General features: G+C 36.2%; 1 protein-coding gene across 2 annotated transcripts in view; it reads left to right on the top strand.

Moving 5' to 3' along the window:
* The window catches only part of TFAP2D (transcription factor AP-2 delta), a gene marked incomplete at its 5' end in the record, with an annotated part of 54,566 nt that extends 30,339 nt beyond the window's left edge, over positions 1–24,227 (top strand). For both annotated transcript variants that reach the window (XM_084227970.1, XM_084227969.1), the window contains 3 exons: positions 794–935; positions 7,052–7,165; positions 23,707–24,227. In XM_084227970.1, coding sequence (XP_084084096.1) covers positions 794–935; positions 7,052–7,165; positions 23,707–23,926 — 476 coding nt within the window. In that variant the 3' untranslated portion in view covers positions 23,927–24,227. The remainder of the gene's footprint in view (positions 1–793; positions 936–7,051; positions 7,166–23,706) is intronic.
* Positions 24,228–25,471: the final 1,244 nt, after the last annotated feature.

Here is a 25,471-nt window from a genome sequence, read left to right as displayed (position 1 = left end):
CTCAGGTAAGATTTGGCTTGGTCGAGTTTTTAAAATACTATTGTTTCCAGATTGAAACACATCACCAAGTCTTACTTTTTGCCAATTAGCCATTTTAAACCCCATTTCTTAAAATGTTGTACAGATTTAAGATTTTGTGAAAGAACAAAATTCATTCATAACTTTATTATATTTAAGAAGAATTATGGTTTTATAACACACTTAAGAAATATTATACATAGTGCTAAAATGTACTAAGCCTACCATAGAACCTGGTAATGCTAATACTATAATCATGCAGTATATTCTCTTTAGTAACATAATGTTATGAAAATATTTTTTCCCTTCAATGTGTTCTACTCCTTAAAAAGTTATTTGGGTTGACATTTTGATAGATCTCATGGAAAACACATCTAAATATTGATTTGCTGAGGGTAGATTGTGGGTTGACCAGCAACAAAATCACAAGTCTATGGAGGTTAATGCCAAGGGTATTAACATGCAGGATCTCAGAATCACTCTCGTGTAATGGCCAGAACCATGAGTGGAATCAGAATTCCTAGATTGTGGGTCTGGTGGTGCCATTCAATTTTCTACCTACCCCTGCCTGGTAAGTAGCTTCTCTGTTGCCCAGTTTCTTTTCATCCTTCCCTACCCTATCCCTGAAAAAGTCTTTCGCCTTGCAGTGTTTAGAATAAAAGGGAAAATAACTCACCTGACCACAATCAGGAATGAGACTTAAGGAAAATAGAGGGTGTTACTCTTACTGAGTTTGGACATTGGTGAGAAACTGACTTTTATTTTCTGCCAACAGGGGAGGCTTTACACTTGGCTCGGGATTTTGGCTATACATGTGAAACAGAGTTTCCAGCCAAAGCAGTAGGAGAACATCTTGCCAGACAACATATGGAACAGAAAGAACAGACAGCAAGAAAAAAGATGATCCTAGCAACCAAGTAAGCAGAATGGGAAAGCCTCTATGTGCCCTCCTCCTGAGGGCATCCATTCCTTGGAAAGATAGTAATAGTCTGGAAAGCACCAATTCTCTAAAACAAAGGAGTCTCACACACCAGTGGGTAGATATATGAAACAATGATCCTGCACCATCCTCTGTGCCAATAGCAAGATTTGTAAGTTGCTTTTGGTTAGTAATGGGCTATCATTGACATTAAAGTTCTTGCATAGCCTCTCCAGAATATGTAAGAATCCCTAGGAGGGAAAAACATGTATCAAAGATATAGATTCGGGGCAAATATGCCATTGGTTGAGAAGTACTTTTGACTAATCACTCACTGTGCATTCATAACTGAGGATAAAGATCTCAAAACACTATTTGTGTTTGGGGAATGTGACAAAAGATGAAGGCCCAGATCCATGGGGACCCCATCTTTTCTTGTATATAATGAAGCAAATGATCCCTGCCCCCGCCATGATAATGTTGATAAGGAAAATATGTAAGGTATGAAAAAACTTCTGAAAATTGTAAAAAAAAAAAAAAGTCCAATTAAAATAACAAGGGAAATGATGCAGGAAAGTGGAAGCTTGCATAGAATGATCTTTAAATTCCCTTAAACTTGAACATTCTTTGGTAGGAAAACCACCTTTTCTTGGGTGAAAACCCAGCAAAACCATACTGTTGCCAGTCATATTCAAATTGCTAGAGGAAAATCTTTCAGGTGGTAGCTAATTCTTACTATCTTCTCTTTATTAAAATAAATGATTAAAATATTAAAATAAATGATTGTTATCTGTAAGCCATTAATTTTCTTAGTTTCCTAATTCTACATGCAGATTTTAGAAATATTGGCTCTAGGTGGAAAGTACTCATTTATAAATCAGCTTCTTATTTGGGAAAATCTTTTAAAGAGATGATACAAGGTAGTGTTAAAAACATTGCTTCTTAGAAACTGATGGAAAAATGACTTTATAAGACATTGACAAAAATTTAAATAAGTTCAAAACGCATAAAATCAAAACTAACTACTACTTCTTTCACCAACTGTAATGTCATGTAAGTCATTTCGCAAATGTAGGGAATTATATGGAATACCTACCACCCAAAAGGCATGCCAAAGACTCTTGAATCCCTTATTTGTGATTTGCTCTGCTTATAGCAATCACACACATATATCATAATATCAAACCCACAGCATGTATTTAGGATACATTTATCCTTGCTCTTCTGAGAGTACTAGATGATGTTTTCATCTTACCTCCAAGAGAAGGGAAAAAAAAGGGTGATGACAGAAGAAGAAGTAAAAGGGCAGAACAAGGGGGTAAAGGGGAAGGAAGACCAAGAGTTAGGGAAGGAAAATGATAAGACAGGTATGAATTTTGTACTTGAATTTGGGGCATAAACTTTGTGTGGTGCAAACTCCTGAGAACTTGCTTGCAGAAAGCCCTAAACCTGTACTTTTTGCATGGTGTGTCTCCTGGGAATCTACTCTTCTACTTTGCTTGTATTCTTTCCTCTTTCAAATAATTTATTGATCCAAAAGGGACTTTATCAGTCATATTCAGTTTCTTCAGAATGAAGAAGTACATGTAGTTAGTTTCAATCCTCATACAATCTCAGGAGAAATGTGAAGACTTATTATAGATCAAGAGAGAGATATGGTGCTAGAAGTCAGGTAGTATCCTCCAGGGGTGCCCAAAGCATAATATGATTCTAGCTGAGAGGATCATATGGATTTCTCAATATGCATTCCCATGTGATGAGTCTGAATGACATAATCATCCCAAAATACAAATTACCCACGAGGACACCTTCATATTTTCTACTTCAAACTTTCTTGGTTATGATTTCATCACACATATTCTAAAACTTTTACCCCATAATCCAGAGAAATCCTTCTTCTTGTCCTCCCCTCAGGAATAGTTCTATAACATCCCACTACCCCCACAGAAATGCCATCATTAGCATTTGAAATGCTGAGTTACTGTTTTCTTAGGTGCTCCCATCATTCATTTTAAATGCTTCAGAGTCTGAGTACATTCACATCGATGCTGAGATTTCTTTTTCACAGAAGACTTAGAAGAAATTGAGGGGAATAAGAGAAATACTTCCATATTTGTCAAAGTTATGCTGAGACCTCTATTTTAGAGTAATTGTTTCAACTAGGGAGTAGTATTTTCCTTTTACTTGGGATCTAAGTAATGTATATTATTTTATTTTTTTTAAGATTTATTTATTTTATTTATATAAGCACTGGGTACAGTCAGAAGCGCAGGAGGGTGAAAGAATTCACCAGAGCCAGAGCAAGGAGCAGAACAGGCAGAGGGACCAAGGTACACTGCGGAGGGGAGCAGCGGACAGCAGGAGGAGTCTGCGTGCCAAATGGGACCCTCACCCGGTGGCCGGGGATTGAACCGGCGCTGCAGAGGCTGCAGGCAGCTTCACAACCCAGCGCTCAACCGCTGCACCACCGGGGAGGCCCAATGTATATTATTTTAGATGATATTTTGAACTTTGATTTCATAAAATATCAAAAGAACATGTAATTTTCTTTGGTTCCTCTGGGCATTTGTAGATCATTGAGTGTGAAGCAAGAATTAAGTTCACTAGTTCCAATTACCTTATATTATATAACAGTAATAAACATCTAGAAATTAAGAGACTGCTTTTATAATTTTTTTGTCTTTTTGTTATTTATATCCATCTCACCTTATTAGACAATGTAAAGCAAGAATTAAAATATCAAAGACTACAAAGTCATTGTAAGCAAGCACCATAAAAGCAGACAAGTTAAGAGATGTGTAGGAATAGCATGTTTTTTTTCTGAAATTTATGAATGGATTTAACACATGCTCTTAGCAGTTTCTAATTTTCCAAAGGTGAAGCCCTGGATATTTTCAATTAAAATGCTCAAAGGTGAAATTAAGTAGATGCTATACATATTTATCATATCCCAGTCAGCTCAGCTTTGTGACAATTGTTATCAAATACACACACCACACACATGTAAAATCTAAAGTTTTTTGGATGAGAGAACCAGTTACTGCTCTGTTTTGTTAGATTTGCTTACATATTTTTCTTTTCTTTTACTTCTAGCAATAACAGATCCAATTCTATTTAATTATATTGTCAATTATACAATAGTATGGATGATGCCATTGATTAAGTGCTTCCTAATTCCTCTTTATTCCTAATGTTTTGTTGATTAAGCAAATATTTTGTTGTTATTAGGTAATTAGGAGAGAGAATAGAACTGACTAAGAATTTTTTGTTCTAAAAATGTACTAAAAAAACATTTATTTGATTTACTGTAAACACATTTAAACCTCTTCATTGAATTCAGAACTAAATTTGCTTAATATTTGTTCTGCATTAGGGTAAAGCAGAATAGTTAACAAGTTTTAATTGTCTCCATAACATTGTCAAAAGGAGACACATAAAACTTTAAATTCAGACATCAGCTAAAAAATTTTGTCCTTAAAGACTATGACGTAAGTGATAAAGTTAGAATTTATGATTCATCGAACATCATCTTGTGTTACATAATTCATAATGTCACATTTTGTTTTGAGAAGTAAAAGTATTTCTTACTGTAGCCTCATAAATAAAAATTTAAATAAGAATAAAATTAGTTATGAAAATAATAACTCACTGTCATGACGAGGTGATGATGATAATTGCCTAAGGGGAGCTGTAGACTTGTCATCTGTTTTGATGCCTAAAAGTTGTCCTAAGTCAATGAGTTAAGAAATAGAATCAAATATCAAAGGTTGAGAACTCCGAAACCTGACAGTTTCATGTGTGGTACATATGAATTGTTTAGCATGAGTTAATTTTTTCCACACTTTTCTTTATTTCTTCATCATTAAGTTTATTATTCCTTGTATTGTTTTCACAGAATGGGATCTTACAAATTAGTTTATTTAGTTATATCAATAACTTTTGTTATCTTACCACAAAAATTAAAGAATGTTTCACATTTATTTTAATAGTATATTTTACTACCCTAGGTATAATGTTAGAAAGATAGATAAAATGATGAATGATAGCTCTAATGATAGAAAATTAAAAGACTAACCTGTGAACAACTCTAATGTTCCTTTGTAATAACTAGATCACATTGATGACCTACCACGTAGAAATTTATATTGATAGCTGAAAATGATAGCATGAGACTGTATTCATTTTTTGAGCTAGAAATTTCTTAAAAACAAAGATGGCAATATTACATTATTACAAACCCACATCACAGGAAATAAATAACAATGCCCACAAAATGGTATTGAACGCATACTTTAAATCACTATTCATCTCTTAAGATATAGACAAAACACCTGAAAGTTAGCCAACATCTATCTAACTCAGATCAGAACAGGAAAAGAAAGAAGTTCACATGAAATATTCTCAATGAAAGTACGTACATGGAGTTGTTAAAAGCATGCATTTAGATGCCACATCTCAGAGATTCAACAGAAACATTAGCAGGGCCACGTGGAGTATACTGTTGATATAAGCAGGTAAGGTTTTTTTTTTTAATTTAAATTTTATTTTCATATTCCCCATACAATTACAACCCCTTATTTTGACCCCAATCCCTCCTTTCCCTGCCCCCCCACCCCCCATAGAGTGTCTTATCTCTGTCTTTCCTCTCCAGACCACCCTCTTTGGCTTTAACCTGTGTTTAAAATGATTAAGGCAAATTCTTTAAAATGACACAATATTTCAACACTAGCAATAAACTTGAGGCTCAATGATCATGAAAGGAAATCACAAATGATTTTGTAATACATTTTAAACAAACTAATAATAAATGAGTCTCCAATGACTTTAACTTAGTAATAAACTATTTGTGCCCCTAGACATTTATGCACTTTTTAGTAGTTAATGGTTAAGATACAAATGTTTTAGAGAGGAATTCGTGGCTCAGTCTATGAAGTGACATTCCCTTAGAATAATTTGTATCTTCTGTCCTTGTTTTGATTGCGTTGATAGTTATAGACAGGGTCACGTGTTTGCATTTTGTGACTTTCTATTATAAATCTGGACAAAAACCTAATCACTATCACATTATCCCTTGAGTATGGAGTGTTCTTACTTTAGATAATGGATTCTTTTAAGCAATTCCTTGGTAGTCCTTTGCTTTATTCTTCAGCTCTGAGTCACCTTAGTGTTTGCTGTTTTTCAAAAAAATGGTCTTCAGATGTTTTGCTTTTTTAGAATTACATTGTTTGGTCTGTGTACCACAAGTGCTTTGCTGTTATCCAAACATCCACAAACATGCACAATAATGTGACAATTAGAACTGAAATCAATGACCAGAAATATAATTGTTTAACTTAAGAAAAGCAGCTGAAAAAATGTTGTTAAGGGGATTTTTTGTAAGAGACCATCTTACAAATAATGTAATTACTTTGTGAGGCTAGGGGCTAAATTGTGGGTGATTGTTTCAAATATCAAACTGCATATTTAGTCCACAATAGTCAGAATTATAGTAAACTATTGGGGAAAGGAATTTCCCACAGTCTATTTGACTTATGGCTCTAAAGTAAGCCTTTAATTTAAACTTGTTTATAAATATATCTCCCCTTTAAAAATCACATTTTAATTTTAAGGTTATTATTAGTTGTGATCTTTTCCTATGGATTATTCCCTTTTCCTGAATCATTGAATAATTACCTTAAAAATGAACATTGTTTTTGTGAGTGCTGATGGATGTTATTCATGTGTAAGTTTGAGAATGACTTTCTAGTAGTGGAGAGCAAAGTTGGCATTGTGAACTTTATGTGAAACTTTGGAGTTTGCTTACAAAATTTTATCTAACCCTGTTTTATTTTTTATTAATATTTTATTTTATATAATTCTTACATCATTTTTCATTTTTGCAAATGTATGCATTTTCATTTTGGTTATATCCCCCATACAATTGCACCGCCCCCTTATTTTGACCCTAGTCCTTCCTTTCCCCTACCCACTCCTCACCCCATAGTGTGTCTCTGGTTTATAGTGCTTGTCTAACCCTGTTTTAAAAGAGAAAACAAGTATTTGGAAAAATGCCCTGGGATGATATTAAAGCCCCATTTCAAGAGTACAACTTCAATTTTGAATCTTTTATTTTAGACAAATTTGTAAAGAATTCCAGGACCTCTTGAGCCAAGATAGATCACCACTGGGATCCTCCAGACCCACTCCAATTCTAGACCTTGACATCCAGAGACATTTAACACATTTCAGGTAAGACTGATTTTCCAATTTGCTTGATTTTTTTTTTTTAATTTTTAGGCTGTCTTTGCTAATCCAGAATTTTTTTTATCACATATTCATTTACAGATGACCTTTACATATCCATATAATGTTTTTTAAAAAACTGGAGATTTTGAAATTCCAGTTATCTAAGACCAAATTGTAAAAATAATTAAGGCATGAAGCATTTTAGAGGAGAAAATTGTCATATCTTTTTGTGGTTAACAGAGATTAGTGATTTTGAAAGTAAACCCTGTGATTTCCAACAATAGCATTTTTGGATGGGGATTCTGAAATCTTTTATTTTGGTGAAGTAAACTGTTGAACATCAGAAATGGATTATATTACAGAAATTAATGGGATATCATAAACTAATTTTCCAGGTGTGTGTTAATTATTTCTACCTTATTAGAAACTGCAAATGGTCCTTTAAGTTATTTCACACAACATATTTTATAGAGAATCTAGACTGTACTACTGAAAGCATATTTAAATTTCATTTTCTGAGATATTTGAGAGAACCCAGTTTTTTTTTTTTATTAATTTATGCCTTAGATGCAATGTGGAAGATTAGGTGATAATTACTCAGGCATCTTCTAGTTTTAAGATTCTAGAAATCAATGGCTACACAATAATTCTCATTAGTATAAAAATATTTTTTCCTTTTAAAATTATTATCATTCTGTTTAAAACACAAGGCTAAGGAAAGATAAATATACATTAAATTTAAAAATATTTTCAGTATCTCTCAGTGACTGTAATGCTGTTGAGTTTACTCCATTATATAAAACAATGGTATTTAAAATATTCTGAATTTTATCAGCAACATCAGAGACTTTTAAATAGAATATTTTATTTTCCAAAATGTTGCAGGGCTCCTCAAAATGTAATAGACATATCTCTAAAGACTAAACTTCTGATTTATTTTCTAAAATGTAAGATACATATTTATTTCACAGGACTTTTCTCTAACACCCAACTGGGTGATGGTGAGTGTAATAAAGCTCAGAGAAAACATATACCCAGAAGTTGAGTGGAAGACTCTGAAGTAAATAGACCTATTTTCATACTTAGACCCTCTCACATGAGCTGGGTTATTTGGAGTAATGTGCGTGCTTCTAAGCCTCTATATCCCCAGCTTTAAGTGGAATAAGAACTTCTCCATTATAGAGTGGTCATGAGCTAAAATGTGATAATATAAGTAATATGAATGAGTAAGCATTCAGTAGATTATGTATTGTTTACCACAGATCCAAGTTTAAAAGGTATGAATGGCTTAACTATCATAGCTATACAAATATTTTCCACATTTTAATTCTTTTATGAAAGTTACCTGCAACCAGCTAAAATTTTCCAGGCAGTTTTTTAAATTATAAGGCATTAATAGCTCAATCATTGTGCTACCTTTTCAAGAGTCACAGCAATTAGGTAAACCATATTTTCATTTGTATACACATTAAAGAGATATAATTATTCTAGTGTTCAACTCAGAATTTACTAATATTTATGTAAATTCAATTCTGGATTTAAGGGCATTGGTTAAGTTACAAATTTACTCAAGGGGAAACATAACTTAAAATACAGAGCACTGTCATGTATACTAGGTTTATTTCCAATTACAGATGCTGCAGCCTTTGTTGGACAATGAGCTGTCCTTTTTCAGGCTCAGAACGAAATAAAGCATCAATGTGTAAAGTGAATATCAACACAGTGTGAAATAAATAGGCAAACCATTTGTTTGTTCAGCATAGGCACAATTTGCTAAGTTGTTGATACGTTAGCTAGTTGCCAACTTAATGCCATAAAACTCCATAAAAGTTTTGGAGAAAACTTTCTAAATTTGAAGTGTATGTTGCCTCCATAGGCTTCAGAAGCTCTTATTTATATCCTACCTGCCCCTGCAGAATATGATAACAAGATTATACCTGGCTATAGATACCTAATCACAACAATTGGAAGCAAATAACCATATCTTAAAACATTTTAAAGTACTTCATTGTTTATCTACCTATACAATTTTTGTAGAATTATGTATGTATTGAGATTATATTTTGATATCAGAAACTTATGCCTTCCCATTTATTTTGTTTTTTTTAATGTTTGCCACATTTTTCTTTTATTGTACTTGAACTATATTATAGATTATCCTGGTGAAATCTGGTTTCCCAATATAAAGTAATAAAATAATTGAAATTACTTAGCCAAAATTCATTTTATAGCAAATCCCCTAACATCTTTTTTTTTTTTAAAGATTTATTTTTTATTTATTTATTTATTTATTTATTTATTTATACAAGCACTGGGTACAGTCAGAAGCGCGGGTGGGTGAGAGAATTCACCAGAGCCAGAGCAGGGAGCAGAGCAGGCAGAAGGACCGAAGTACACTGCTGAGGGGAGCAGCGGGCGGCAGGAGAGGTCTGCGCGCCATGTGGGACCCTCCTCCGGTGACCGGGGAGCAGCCGGGGATCGAACCGGCGTTGCAGAGGCCGCGGGCAGCTTCGCAACCCAGCACTCAACCACTGCGCCACTGGGGAGGCCCCCTAACATCTTTTTTTATTGTGGCAAATAAAACACTTAGCATAAAATGTACCTTTCTAATCATTTCTAAATATACAGTTCAGTAGTGTTAAGTATATTTACACTGTTGTGCAGGGTATCTTCAGCATTTTTTCATTTAGCAAACCTGAAATTTCATAATTACTAAACAATTCCCTATATCCAACCCTCCCAACCCTGGCAACTACCATTCTTTCTAACAATATGAATTTGCCTACTCTACATAGCTCATAGAACAGAATCATGCAGTATTTGTCTTTTTGTGACTGCTTATTTCTCTTAGCATAATGTCAACAGGTTGATTTGTATGGCAGTGTGTTACACTTTCCTCCTTTTTATTTATTTATTTATTTGTTTGTTTATTTATTTATTTATTTAGATTTAACAGCATTTTTATTTTTTTAATTACACTTTCATCCTTTTAACATTGAATAAAATGTGGTGTATATACCACCTCTTTCTTACTCTGGTTATTTGCAATTTTGATGTTGAGTTGTGGGAGTTCTATATAAATTCTGACTGATAACCCAATGTTAGACATATGACTTGCAGACATGTCTCCCATTCTGTAGGTTGCCTTTTTATTCTGCTGATTGTGTCTTTTGATGCACAGAAGTGTTGATGTGGTTCAGTTTGCCAATTATACTTATTGTTGACTGTGCTTACCAAATCCAATATCATGAAACTTTCCCCCTCTGTTTTCTTCTAAGTGTTTTATAGTTTTTGGTCTTGTGTTTTAGGTCTTTAATACATTTTGAATTAATTTTTGTACATGGTGTAAGTGCCTGACTTTATTCTTTTGTATGTCTTAAACTATATTCTTTTATTTAAAGATACATCATTGATACTTCCAATTAAATCTCATATTGAAGCCTTCTGATAAAGATCAAATATAATTATTTGTTTTTGCTTCTATCATACATTTATTAGAAGAGGGCTTGATAGAACATCTTAATAGGGCAGTCAAAAAAAATTAGCTTGTTGCCTGGCTTTGAAAAAGACCCTACACAATATAAATTTGCGCAACAATCTCTCTTAGAATGTTTTTAAAATCTCAAGTACAGCAGTACACTCTTGAAGATCTGATTCAATAGGTCAAGTCCAGGATTAGACTTGGGCATCTGTATTTATTTGCAAAACTCTGAAGTTGATTCTGACAAGTAGCTTAGGATTTTCCCAGACTATTAGGGTTTTTTTTCCATTTTAGAAAATAAACAGTTCTAATTCATTTTTTTAAAAGATTTATTTATTTGTACAAGAACTGGGGTACAGTCAGAGGCGTGAGAAGGTGAGAGAATTCACCACAGACAGAGCGGGGAGCAGAACAGGCAGACTGACTAAAGACACAGCTAAGGGGTGCAGCAGGCAAGGCAGGAGAGGTCTGCTGTGCCATGTGGGTTTCTCCCTGGCCGGCTGGGAATCGAACCTGTGCTGCAGAGCCTGTGGACAGCTTCACAGCTCAGCACTCAACCCTCTGCGCCACCAGGGAGACCCATAGGGCCACCAGGGAGGCCCATTTTTAAAGTGACAGGATTATGTAAAGTTTTGTCTTGCACACTAACATAATTAAAAGATTCTCCATCTATTTTTCTGGTGATAATCTAGGTAAAGTGTGTTACTTTGATGTGTGTCTCTTTCATAATTTCCTACTGACAGAGCTAACTTTAATTTTGACAGATGCATAAGCTCAAGAGAAAAATGAGTTAGAAAGGAAGCAGATCACATAAGACTTCGAAAACAGTCAGTCGGCACAATCTGATTTTCCATCATTTTTTTTACTGAGTGTTGACTGGAAACGAAGGAGAGATTATAATTGGCTAGACCTAGAGAATATACTTAATTGCTAGCATCGACTTGTGCTAACATTTCCTTTAGTCAAAATCTCCTTTCCAATGCAGACTACTTGAATTATACTTTATAGGGTGGCTGATTTAGTGCCTCAAAAACTGTGGCTTACAGATTGAATATGTGCAAGTAATGATATGGCCTTACAAAGCACAGATAACTACTCCCAGTTTCCTGTGGCAGCTGACAGATCAGGGTGCTCTGGGAGACCATGTTGTTCATAGCAGTGACCCTCCCCAAGCATCACAGCCTGAAAGCTGCTTTTTTCCATCAAAATGACAGGAGGCAGACTTATTCATTATTTATAATTTTCTGAGTACCATCAATAGTGTATATTGCTGTAGAGAACAGAGCAGACACCAAAACACCTTCTGGATGGGGAAGAGAAATTGATTGAAATCTGCAGAAGACCTGAGGACACTCTTCCCAGAAACAACTATGGCAATTAGATCTAGGTAGCATGGAGTTTCGTGGACAGAAATGACTCAGCTCAGATAGAAACTCAGAGCCCAATTTTCTGAAATGTTTGGAATTTTCCTGTTTGAGAATTTCAGGAAATCATGACAACTTTTTCTTTCTTTTTTTCATGTTCTTATAATGACCTTGAATCTGAAGTCAAGCAAAAGCATATCAGAAAATATAAATAAGGGGAGTAAGTTAATTATCATTAATGCTCAGTTCAGAGAAGAGTCTAACAGAAAAATGAGAAAGTTTTCTTTCTCAGCATCTACCAGAGGAGACTGAAATTTTATTGTTTCTTGCATTTTAGTCTGCTAATAGCAGCAGCATGAAGTAAAATGTTGTCCTGATCCTTAGAAACTTCAAATGTGGAGCACAGTTATATACAAAGACTTATAATCCAGGAGAGAGATTTTATCATAGAAGGTAATTAGATTACAGGTAATGACATGGAGTGACTGACAAAGACTTTTGCTTTTCTATTCACAATACTCATCACCTTATGTGCCCAATAAATATATGTTCATAAATATAGATTATTATAATATCTCTAGCAGGTGTTGGATGTATCCTTCACTGGCTTATTCCCAAGACTGTGATATTTTTATTAGATTTTGAGCTGGGGAAGTGTAACAATCAATGTGCTTAATTCTTCTAGTTGAGTCAAAAAGTATAACGATGCCAAACCTTACAAACAGATACTCCTACTACTCCCATAATGCTTTGTAAGGAAGAAATGTATAGGTTGAAAAAAAGAAAGAAAGAAATGTAAAGACAGTCCAGATATCTGTGTGTTTGTCAGTGATTAAATTTTCTTCACTGATTCTCAGTGTTGGGAGGCCTATTACATTTCCCTTCAATATTTAGATCTTCTCTCCAACATCCCTGTCAAGTTGTCATCCATTCCAGGCTTGAAAACTTTCAGTGATAGACTGCTCTTTTCTTGCTGAGGCCTCCCTTCTATCTCTGACAACTCTATTAGAAATGCCTTCCTTCCATTGAGGTAGCATCTGTCTCCCTAACATCCCACTCGTTGGGGAGCCTTACAGAGTTGGTTTAATCCCAGTTGCTAAAAGCAGCTCTTGTGGCTCTGAGTTTTGTCTTTCTGGGCTAATCCCCCCCCATTTTCTTTTATGTTCCACATATGACAAGCATTCCAGTCCATTCACCAAATACCTGCTGGGTGGTGTGCTCTTGGCTACATCCTGCAAAGAGGATGTGTCTTTTTTTTTAAGATTATTTATTTATGCATACAAGAATTGGGGTACAGGCCAGAGGTGCGGGGGATGAGAGGATTCACCAGACACAGAGTGGGGAACAGAACAGGTGGATTGACTGAAATACACTGCTGAGGGGAGCAGTGGGTGAGACAGGAGAGGTCTGCTGCGCCATGTGGGTCACCTCCCTAGCCGGGGATCCAGCTCCTGCTGCAGTGGCTACAGATAGCTTCATAACGCTGAGACTTATCCCCTTGTGCCACCAGGGACACCCCAAAGAGGATGTGTCTTTACTTAAATGTGAGCCTGTTTGTTTTTCTCCAAGGAGCCTAAAGTTTGTATAACTTTTGTTTGTGTTTATTTTGTGTTTATTTTCTTGGTCTGGGTAAGTAGTGGCGGAGGTAATCAGCAGTGGATGATTTGGATGATTTTCAAATTTTGAAAATTTGTTATAAAATTTGCTGATTGTTATAAAAGCATTTTTAGTGTTAGAAGATAAATTAAGAAATTTCAATGAAGTCCCTAATTCCAAGTGACACATCATGGATAAATTACACAACTAGGCTTAGCATTTACGATATGAAATGATTAAACAAACCTCCTTTAGGATGTACTACCAGTTCAAGAGGCCATCTAAGTACATTTTTCTAAGAATGTTGGAAATACCAGGCATGGATTGTGAATAACAAAAAAAAAAAATTCTGCATTTCCCAAACTTACATCCTTTCTGTAAGAGCAAAATTAAACTATAAAACTTACACTTAAACTCCAAAATTGAATGACATTGCTAGGGGCAAAGAAAAACATACCTATAAGTGATCATGTCTTATTCACTAGTTAGTAAGAAAGGATAACTATACTTACATAGGGGTAAAAAAGTTTTCCTAGAAGTAAAACTTTCAATAGTAAAAATGTAGACTGAAAACAGGGAATATTTTTCACTTCCTTTGCAGACAAGTGATGAACCGCTTGTATGACTCTACATTAAATTATACTTATTTAACATTAAACAGGAAATTAAAACAGTTGCACAAGTTACATAGCACCAAACCCAAATACTGCAGCAAATATATAAATAAAAGTTTCCTCTGCAGGTCATAGATGAATCTTTAATGCTCTCTCAGCTCAGTACTTAGGAGACTTGTACAGTAAGTCCTGACTCAGTGTCATTGATAAATTCTTGGAACTTCAAGCCAAAGGATTTATGCTAAAACTTATTTTAGCACAGGCTAGTTAATATAAAGAACTAAGTCCCTATGGTATATTTCTGCTCACAAAAACATCATCAAACTTCTAAATAAAGACCAAACCATTTCAAATACCAGACAATAATTTGTATCCATTCATTTTCCAACCACTTAATCCAGCTCAGGAGAACCTGGTGGTCTGAGCCCAGCCTGGCAGCCAGACCACAAGGAGGGAACCAGTCCCATACCAGACAATCTTCCAACTTCTGTCTCAAGGCATGTCTCACAGACACACGTTCAGACTGGGAGGATAAACACTGGATGAGTAACTTAATGTGTGAGTGTTCGGGATGTAGGAGGAAACTGGAGAACCTGGAAAAATCTCACGCAGACGTGGGGAGAACATATAAACTACACAGACAGTTCCCTGTTCAGAAATTGACTTTTTTAAATCAACATTATAAGAAAATGTTGAACTGAATGATGCTATCCAAGGACTTGCTGTAATTCAAATAACAATAAAAGCAGGGACAACTCTTTTCTAATAACAAATTGTATAGATGGGCTGGCATAACCCATGTGTGAGTAATTGACTTTGGAGAATGCAATAGTTTGGGAAAGAAAATTGGTAAATTTTCTAAAAAGTAATCTCCTCTATGATTAGAGGAGAGTCTTAGGGAGACAGTACAGAATCATGGAAGTACTGGGGATGGATGTTGAAGGGCTTACTTCAATCTTCTCTTGGTTGCCAGCTGGAAGTGTGGATTTAAAACAGACAATTCACATCCAGCTCTGCATGTTCATCCTCAAGTCAACACAGTCAAAATGCAGAATCTGTAAGGGTCCTCTAGAGTAGAAATACTTTCCCTCATTCTCAATTTACTGCTCCACTTTAAGCAATTATTTTTTCTGTGTTTCCATGTGAACTGATTTTTTTTGAATTGTTATCAACTTGTTCATTTATAAAAATCAATGATTTATATCAAACTTATCTAAAAAAATAAGAGTCCTAACTTTAACATTTCCATTGCCCTATTCCAAATAGAAAATACAAATTGTCTAATAGAAAGACATATAAGATGATTAATTTATTCCCCAAAACTATCCCCATATGTAAAAAATAGGGTGCAGTTGTCAAAAAATGACTTTTGCTTCAAAAAGTTGACTTGGATGTAATTGATTTTGTTCTCTCCTAATGTGTATGCAATGATTTTATCCTTAGCCTCTTTGTAATGAGCTGGATTGAAGTAAAATGGAATCACAAGGACCTATTCCCCTCTGGGACTCAAAATAAGTGGTAGAGAAAGAGCAGGAGGAATGTGACCTTAGGGCAGCACATCTTCCAATCTGACAGATATTCAGGGCAGTCATAAACACTTCTCCAAAATGAGTGTTGTAGAGCACTATCCCCTCAAGGTACACCTTGAAAATCTTTCTTGGTCAAATGCTTTGTTTCAAGAAACCATGATGATTAAACTCTTCTTGAAGTATGGGGGGTGCACATTAGCATATCAAAGGTTCCCAGAACCCTTTTTGAATGGAAAGAATCCTTAGTCCCATGTTTCAAAAATTTGATCACAGAAACTTTTTTCTCAGAATACCTCATAACATCCCAGGGAACTAAGGTTCTACAGAAGTTCTTGGGGGAAATGCTGAAAAAGTTCATCATCCTCCTTTTCCCCAACAGGATATCAGACATGGTAGTTAGATGTTATTTCTTGATCCCAAGGGAATGCATCCAGCTCCCTAGCCACATTTGGACCAAGTATGAACTGTTTTAAAAATACTGATATTTTGAACCTGTTACAGGGCAGGGTGAGGAGCACCCCAGAACCCCAAACCTGCTCGCTCTAAATAGGTTTTGCCATCTGCCACATCAAGACAAGATATGTTTTAGTGCATAAGAACCTTAGTGCATAAGGAACTTTAATACAATTAGTGTGCAACAAAGAAAAGGGAAAAATACAGTTTCCAAATCAAGCACTCGAAGTTACCCATCCCCTCATGGCTAAATGCCCAGCAAAACAGGGTTGCCCACAAGCAGAGCTACAGGGACGCGAAAGCCCACCACAAATCTAAAGTACTTCCTGGTGGGGACCCATAAGAAAGGGGCAGAAAGTGCTAGACAAATTTGGAAGGAAAAGAACAAAATCAGTATAAAAGCTGCCATTGTTAACCTCCCGAAGGGTCTCTCACCCACATTTGTTTTAACCAGTCCAAGGCCAAGAAAAAAAGTGCTGCTTCTTAACAGGTCTTTCTGCTCCATGTGCCTCCTCCAGGTGTCCTTCTGGCTCCATCCTGCTTCCTTCCTTCTCCAGTCTCCTCTCCATCTTCTTCTCCCTGCTCAGCTCCACCCTTCCTTGGGTAGGGTCAGGGACCTGGAACCTCCCCTTTAGTTGGGGAATCACCTTTACAAACCCATCCCAAACCAATTAAATCAGGATCTCTGGACTGGTACCCACACATTGCTATTTTTTAATAAGCTCCCACAGTGATTCAATAGATATCTGGGACTGAGAACCACCAGCTAAAGGTACCATGAAGTATTTGTCACTGCTGCCAAAGCCTTGCTAATGAATAGAGTTCAATGATTCCATGCCACCAGAGAACTATATACCGTAATTATGTGCTTTAATTAAATTCCATTTTAAAAGTGCTTGGGACCATGAAATAGTATAATCTATGTAGAATAAAACACATTCAGCCAGTTCCCTTTTTCTCTATTTCCCATCCAGTTAGTCTACAAAGAGTAGATGCCATCAAATTCTGGGTGGATAATCCCCAGATACATTCCTCAGGGTGAGGTCTCTCTCTCCATGGCCTGCATTCTGGGGTTGTGAAGCTTCAGAGAGATGAAGTGCCTTATCTTCACAATAAGGAAGGTAAGGTTTTGCAGAGAAGCTCCATAATCCTTTGCTGGTATTCTCCTGGGTCTCTCCCCAGCCTTCTGCCCCATGACTGTTCTCATGTGTGAAAGAAGGCATTTTTTCAGGCTGCCACCTAAAACTCTTGGAGGAATACAGAATGAGCCTCAGGCTACATTTGGACCTAAGAGCCTGTAGTAGCTGGAGGAAGGAAAAGGAGACCCATCTTCTCTTTAAATTTTGCAGCCTGCATGCCTCCCAGAGGCCAAAAGGCAGAACTGAAGCTAGTGACATTAGTATCTGTATGCAGTTTGAGAAACCGAAGATGCATGATAGCAAACACCCACTGGAATGATGTAATATAACAAAATAATAGAAATAATAGCCCAAGCTATTTAAACCTCATACACTTAACAAAGTAGGAGAAAAAAAAGTTTGATTATAAAATGTTTCAAAGGTAGAAAGTTGAAATTGACAAAATGAAATCAGCTTTAACTTTAATTACCCAAATGATAATGACAGGATATTTTTCTTGATTTTCAGTCATTTAGTTTGAAGCATAATCGTTTGTATTATTTTCAGCTCTTTATATCCCAAAAGAAAGCTAGAAAAATTCCTCCATGGTTAGCAGAAACTACTGAGTATCCCAATCATCAGTGTCAAATACTAATAAGACTTCTGTTTTCTTTTCAATACATAATAAACCAGTGTTTGTTTAGTAGGTGGAAACGATGTGCAGAACCAACCCTTGCCAAGATAGGAAGAATCCAGGGGAAAATTCCGTAGGAGTTAGCTTTAGGCTGTGTTTTAGAAAAACCGCTCTAGTGGTTTAATTTAAATGAGTTTAGATGAATCAATTAAAGTAATGAAAAAGCATCTCTGAAGGACTAGAACAATGTGAAAATAGCTTTGTAACATCTCTCTACCATACACAAAGCTAGTGAAATGTAAACCATATTTGCTTAGATTAAGGAACTAAATGTTCCTTGGGTAGATGTTCATTTAGAACCCTTTGTGAATTTGTATTCCAAGTAAGCATGAAGCTTTAGAGATTTTAAAGATAAACATGTAAGGACTTGGCCACAAACAGAAAAAAAGGACTTAACCAAGTATCACAGGGTGAGAACAGAAGTTTGTGAAATTCCTACTATGTAGACATTTCCTACTGGGTAAGCAATGTTAAGTGTTTTATAAGTGTAAGCCATCTGCTAATATTTAATAGCAAAACAAGAAAGGATTATAATTTATTCTCTTTCAAATAGTTGTCTCTTCTCTTCCATCCTCTATTACTGCTTTCATTTTTGGCCTCGATTTCTTCATTTCTAACCCTACTGATAGATTTCCTGTTTCTAATTTCACACAAGGAGCAGAAGTTTCTAATAACTAAAAGAGAATAGAGTTAGAACTGTTAAAATATGTTTTCCTTTTAAATGTTATAGGCTATGTCACTAGACCTTATACAGTTCAAGTCCATTGATTAAGGTTAGGTTGCTACCTTGTAGAAAAGATAGTAAAATCAATATACACACACAAACACACACACAAGCACACAAACGCATGCACAGGCACACACAATCTCCCTAGAAAGATTGAGTCTACCCTGTGGTATCTCCCCAATTGTGATTATATCCTCGCGCCAAGGTGGCAAGTCAAAAAATAGACATTCACTTTGTTAGGAGAGTGGATGCTGATGGGTCCGGGTGCGTACACCGATTGAAGAAACATGCCACACCAAACATGAGAGCAAGCAAGTGTGGATTTATTGAAGCAAGAGGAAAGAACTCCTGACAGCAGGAGAGGTCTAAGGGAGAATGTCCATTTACTCCAGCCCTGTCTATGACTATATCCTGTCAGGCTCCTGTTGTCCAGTGTACCAGATTATTGATTAGGCACTAGGTGGTCAGGAAGTTTCGTGGTGGTTGTTCTGCTGTTCCCTAATTATCCTCTAGCTGGATCTTACTCTAGGTGGTAGCTAGCTCTAGACAGTTCAGTAAAACACTATTTTCCCAGGGGCTCTTTTTTTTTCCCTCTGTTCCTATGTTGTTTAAAATCACTGTCCTGTGTCCCAGCCTTTCCTGTTCCCCAAGTCCTCCTGGCTCAGTTTCTCTCAACTTCAGGATCCAGCAAAGGGTTACTACCTTCCTAAAATGAATCAATTTGAAGAGATAGTTTATGTTGCACAAAGATCCTCTAGAGAATGTTAATTGGGAGGTCTAACAGAATAGGAGTTTTTAAAACCATGAATAAAATTAAGAAGATGCATGTTAAATATAACTTACATTTCCTCTAACATCAGGTACCATAAACTATAACTGTCTGGATTTTCTCAGCAGGTGATTAGATTGCTCACAATCAGTTGTTACAACCTTCCTGCTCTTCAGTGTGAAATTAGTAAAAAGAAAATGAAATCAGTGAGCTGGAATCTAGTTAAAGGAGAAGGGGTGGAAAGAGAGTTAGCTCAAGGTAAATAGAGCTTCTAAGCCTGACTAGCTATAAGCCAAACTAAAATTTTGGTCTTTGCTCCTTTTAGTTTCAACTTAACTGACTTGGTAAGCCTTTTGCCTAAGAATTGCTCTTGAGTCAGATCACTCAGTGTGTTGCAAGTGGACATGTTTTTCTTAGTCTCCCCTAAATTTCTCATCATTGATACTGGCCCACAACTGAGCTTTCTTCCACATTATGGTAGATCCAAACTTTGGTTCTGTTAGCCAATGTAGGAATTTTCCTTTCTATGTTGATGCCAGCCATTAAGTTACAAATGCATGATGCCTTCAGTCTCATTGTCATTAACATGCTGAGCACATTAACATGCCTTGCAGCTCTGCATTTGAGGTGGTCTTCACAATTGACGACTGCCTGAAATTCACACTCCCAGTACCCTTGCTCAACTGTGAGGCTACTCAACTGCTGTTGTCTAACTTACCTTATCCTCTAATAAGGGATAGGAGTTTCGTTCAAATGTGTTTCTAAAATTCTACACCAAATTGCATTGTTACTGCTTTAGTAACTCCTGGCTCTAGTTTTATATTTTTGAGTGGACTGTTGCTCATTTCTTCTTAGTATTCTAGTCATTTGCCCTTAATGACTGGAATATATTCTGAGAAATGCATTGACAGATGACTTCAGCAATGTGCAAATGTCATAGATTGTCTACACACCTTACTCACACTAACCTACACACCTTACTAAACACCTATGATACAGCTAATTGGGACCACTGTCATATGGTAGCCAGTCATTGACCTAAGCATATTTATGTGACAAATGACTATATTACATGATCTCATCACTTTTACAAGTTTCTGTCCTTTGACAGGATCATATCTTTTTCAAAACCATAATCAAGGGAACAAGAGAATAGTTTCTTTCTACATTATCCAAGGAGCTTTGAAGGGTGAATGGACTTTAGACTGGCTGAAAAGATTAGGGAGGGACAAACAAAGATATGCAAACATAGGAATTACTATCATAGGTTTGGGAATAGAAAAGAAGGAAGCCTGAGATAAGCCTTACCAAAATAAAATAATAGAACACACCATTACAAATAAAAATGAATAAAGGACACCTGGGAAATGCAAATACAATAAGATATCTAACATGACATTTGTATCCTCTGTCAGTGTTCTACAAAAATTTTCAAAATGTGGTATGGAGATGACACATCTAGCACAGGGCCAGTTGTCTCTTTTACTTATTTCCTTGAGGATAAATTTTAGATGTATTTGAATATAGAAGAACTTCTAGATTTCTACTATCTACTTCAAACCACCTTGACAACTATTTAACTATTTAACCCAGGTAAATAGTAGACCCTATTATTATCATAAGCAATTATGAAATGCTGTCTGATGTTAATCTAATGAAAATCTTTGCAAATGCTAAATATAACTTGAGTATTGAATCAGGAACTAAAACTAAAATATTTCTAAAGGCAAAAGTGATCACCATTATGAAATATAGAGATTTGATTCTAGTTTGTTATCTTGCAATGACTTTAGCTTATTTTCCATCTAGGACTGACAGTCAGCCTTATCATTTCTGTTATTCTTTTACTTTTCTGTAGACTCTACATTATTCTTTGTCTCCTTCCTATATGTCACTATGAATGAGATATATACCTTTTTTGTTGATGTTGTTTTATTTTTTGAATGATTGGGGTTTCCCAGAATAGCATGATGTCCCCAGAAATTATTTTTAATTACCCTGTGATTTCATACTTTTTTCTGTGTCATACTGATATTAGATTAATTATTTGGATTATGACCTCATTGAAAACTGCTAAAATAGGGCCTCCCTGATGATGCAAGGGGTTAAGACGCAACTTATGAAGCTATCTGCAGCCAACTGCAGCACAAGTTCGATCCCCCAGCTGGCCAGGGAGCAACCCACATGGCGCAGCAGACCTTTCTTTCCTGACTCACCCACTGCTCCCCTCAGCAGTGTATTTCAGTCAGTCTGCCTGTTCTGTTCCCTACTTTGTCTCTGGTGAATCCTCTCAACCTCCGCACCTCTGGCCTGTACCCCAGTTCTTGTATAAATAAATAAATCTTAAAAAAAAAAAGAAAACTGCTAAAATAGAGGCTATTCCTTGAAGTTAGTATCATCCTATGTAACAGGTCATGCATGTTTTTTGATATGCAGTAATGTTAAGAAAATTAAAATTTACATAAAAGGTATCATAGTTACTTACTGTTAAGTATGACCTAGGTATAGGGTAAGCTTTGTAAGATGAAAAACATTAGCAACCTGTAGTGTATAAATGAGGGACATTATGAAAATGCTAATCTTCCACAGTCAATGATAACTACCAAATATTCAGCACTTACTATAATCTGGCATCATCCTAAACCCTTTACATGGATTAATATAAACAACAACTGCATATGGTAGATTCTATTATTATCACTACTGCATTGTTTTAAAATCTCATTATGTGGGGCCTTCCTGGTGGCGCAGCGGTTGAGCGCTGGGTTGCAAAGCTGCTTGCAGCCTCTGCAGTGCCGGTTCGATCCCCGGCTGCCGGGTGAGGGTCCCACATGGCGTGCAGACTTCCTGCCGCCCACTGCTCACCTCAGCAGTGTACTTCGTCAGTCCGCCTGCTCTGCTGTCCACTCTGACTTTGGTGAATTCTCTCACCCTCCCGCGCTTCTGACTATACCCAGTGCTTGTATAAATAAATAAATAAATCTTTAAAAAAATAAAATTAAATAAATAAAATCTCATTATGTCTACCCTATAGATTTTGTACCCTAATAGTGGTAACTGGTTAGTTAACATATTTTGGAGGATAGTACTATCCAACATTGCTATCCAAAGTTGCTAATGTCATAACAACTATAATAACCTAGACTCTGTAAGCAGTTAATGGCTTCATTTATTAAATGCACAACATATATACCAAGTTGTACATATATATATATCAAGCATGTTTTTCTATATTATTATAAGACATTAGTTCTATAGAACAACCTGTAAAATGTCACTTCACTGACAGAGTGATACAAATGAACAACCTGGGCAGTTTCTGCTCACAAGAAAAGTGAATCTACGCTTGGGGATTAGTCCTTTAGAGATGATATTTGTCATGGTTGAAATGGTCACCTATGCTGAGTTTTCCACAACTCTCCCTACACTTGCTTATTAGTTATGATTAGCCATTAGTTATCTGTTGAAACCCAAGCACAGGGAGCTTACCTAAGAAAGAATTTTCTTTTTTTATTATTAAATAGACTAGAGGTAAGTAGGCTCCTCCATCTGTTTCTGTTCTCACCATCAAGGTAACTATCTTTATCTACATAGAAGCATGACTGTTTGGAGTAGAAGAAAAGGCTCGCAGGTTCTTTAAAGCAGGTGGGAATCATTAACATCGCTTTCCCTCATCTTCTATTATGGAGGTCAAACCCCATGTCCAATCCTAGATTCCTACTAGTGGGAAGTGGAAATGTAATCTCCAGCTGCATTGTTCTATGTCCAGATGAAACTCCAACACTATGACGAAGGAAAAATGAAGTTAGAAGAACAGCCAGCCATTAAGCACACCCAACCAATCCTGACTTCTCCCTGCCATCCTTAAAGAAATGATTCCCACACATAGAGAATGTATTTTCTAATTTTCATAATGAGATAGAGAATCAGGGTCATGTGCTAGGCACTCATCCTTGTTAATAATTAGTGCATATCAAGTCTACCAATAACAAATCTTCTTCCAAGTCAATCTTAAATTTCTTATGGTCAAAAGCAATAACCTGAATTGTGTTTCATCTTCTACAATGCTTGGTGCCACTTAGGAATATAATGAATGCTGTTTGGTTGAATGTTCTGGACGAAATGGGGTGGGGGAGAGGGGTTGTTCTACATCATACTACACATAGTTCATCCTTTTCCCTACCACTTCTCATTTCCAGTTTGATCACCCATGGCTTTGGGACTCCAGCAATATGTGCAGCCCTAAGCACTTTCCAAACAGTCCTCAGTGAAATGCTGAACTACTTGGAAAAACATACTACCCACAAAAATGGTGGAGCGGCAGATTCTGGCCAAGGACATGCCAACTCGGAGAAAGCCCCCCTGCGGAAAACTTCAGAGGCTGCTGTGAAAGAGGGCAAAACAGAAAAGACAGACTAGCTACATCAAACAGAATCTATTTCCAGAGAGTCTTGCTGCTGATATTTTTTCTAATATATATATCATTGAGGGTGATTAATCTTCAGTGGACCAAATCTCTACCCTCCCCAACCCTCCATAAAAAAAAAAAACAAAAATGGAAATGAAAAATGAAACAAAAAAGGACAAAACCAAAAAAAAAAAAAAAAGAAAAAAAAGGAAAACAGCAGTGTAACTGTGTGATGAAACTGTCACTTTTTAATTTTATGTTATGATAAACTCCTTTTGTGCACGTAATTTATTGTTCTGAATTCTATACATCACAGTTTTTAAGCACTTCTGGACTTTGGAGAGGCAACACATGTTTTTCACATCTAACTGACGCACTTTCTTATCCAACTATGTAGTTAGGGATCAGAAAGCATGACCAAACTGGAATCCACCACCAGTGCTTATAACTCCCCCTTTTCTGATTTAACTCCCTGTAAAAAAAAGAAAGAAAGAGAGAAAGTGTCTCTTTCCATTAGATAGACCAATTTGGCAATCACTCCATCAATAAATGCTTTGAGAACTGAAAAGAGCAGTCCTGAATCTTTGTGCCATGAATTGACAGCAATTCAAAAATTTTGGTCATCCCTAGCTCACTTCACTACCAGTGCCTTGGTGGTATTTAAAGATTCCAGAAACTCTGTTTCCTCTATCTATGATGATTCCCACCCCACCCTAGGTTCATTTTGTTTTTCCCAATAGCTAAGAAGAGACTCAGCATAATATTGAAGAGATAAGAGATGAACTCTCTATCCTTTCTCCTCACACCCCCAATCTAACAGAAGAAACAGACTGCACTCAGTGTGTTGGCAGGATGAATACAGGAAGGGGTAGCTTTGCTACTCTTCGGTGTCCAAGGGCTAGAAGTGGTATTGTCTTGTGTGGAAAAGCATGGGGATGGGAACCATGGTGGTTCCAGGAAGCCCTGCATGTCAGAGGCAGGAGAAGACCCAGAGGATGAGTGGAGGCCCCCAGAAGCATTGGTGGTCATGTTTGTCCAGTTAAAACGAGAGCTGTTCTTTTTTTCACCTTTGTACTTCTTCCACCTTCCCAATAGCTATGTTCTAAATCTTTCGAGGCACAGAGACATTCAGGTCTGTGTTCAATAAAGAAAACAAAAACAGAATGATCAGAGAAAATTTTTGCTTTTAAGATGCTTTCTTTTTCATAGCTAGTTCTTACAGTTCCATTTTCCTTTCGTTAAGATGCTGAAAACAAGAAGTTCCTGGCTGCAGAGACCAGGGGCTAATTGAATGAAAAGTTGGTCCATTTAAACCTGAATATGTCAAAAACACCTATTGGTAACACATTATTATAACCTTTCTACTGTTAACAGCTTTCAAACTTCTAGGCAAATAAAAATGTAGGTTATCATCTATGAGAAAAAACATTTTAAGATAAGTAGACTTCCAACACTAACTTTAGCATGAAAATATTTTCTCATCAGCATATTGCAATTACTTTGTATAAGTCAATGTCATACTATAACTCCTTGGAGAACATTGGTATTATTTTTAA

This window comes from Talpa europaea, assembly GCF_964194135.1.
Source record: "Talpa europaea genome assembly, chromosome: 2".
In the NCBI taxonomy this organism is placed as follows: Eukaryota; Metazoa; Chordata; class Mammalia; order Eulipotyphla; family Talpidae; genus Talpa; species Talpa europaea.
This window is presented reverse-complemented; position numbering and strand designations above follow the sequence as displayed.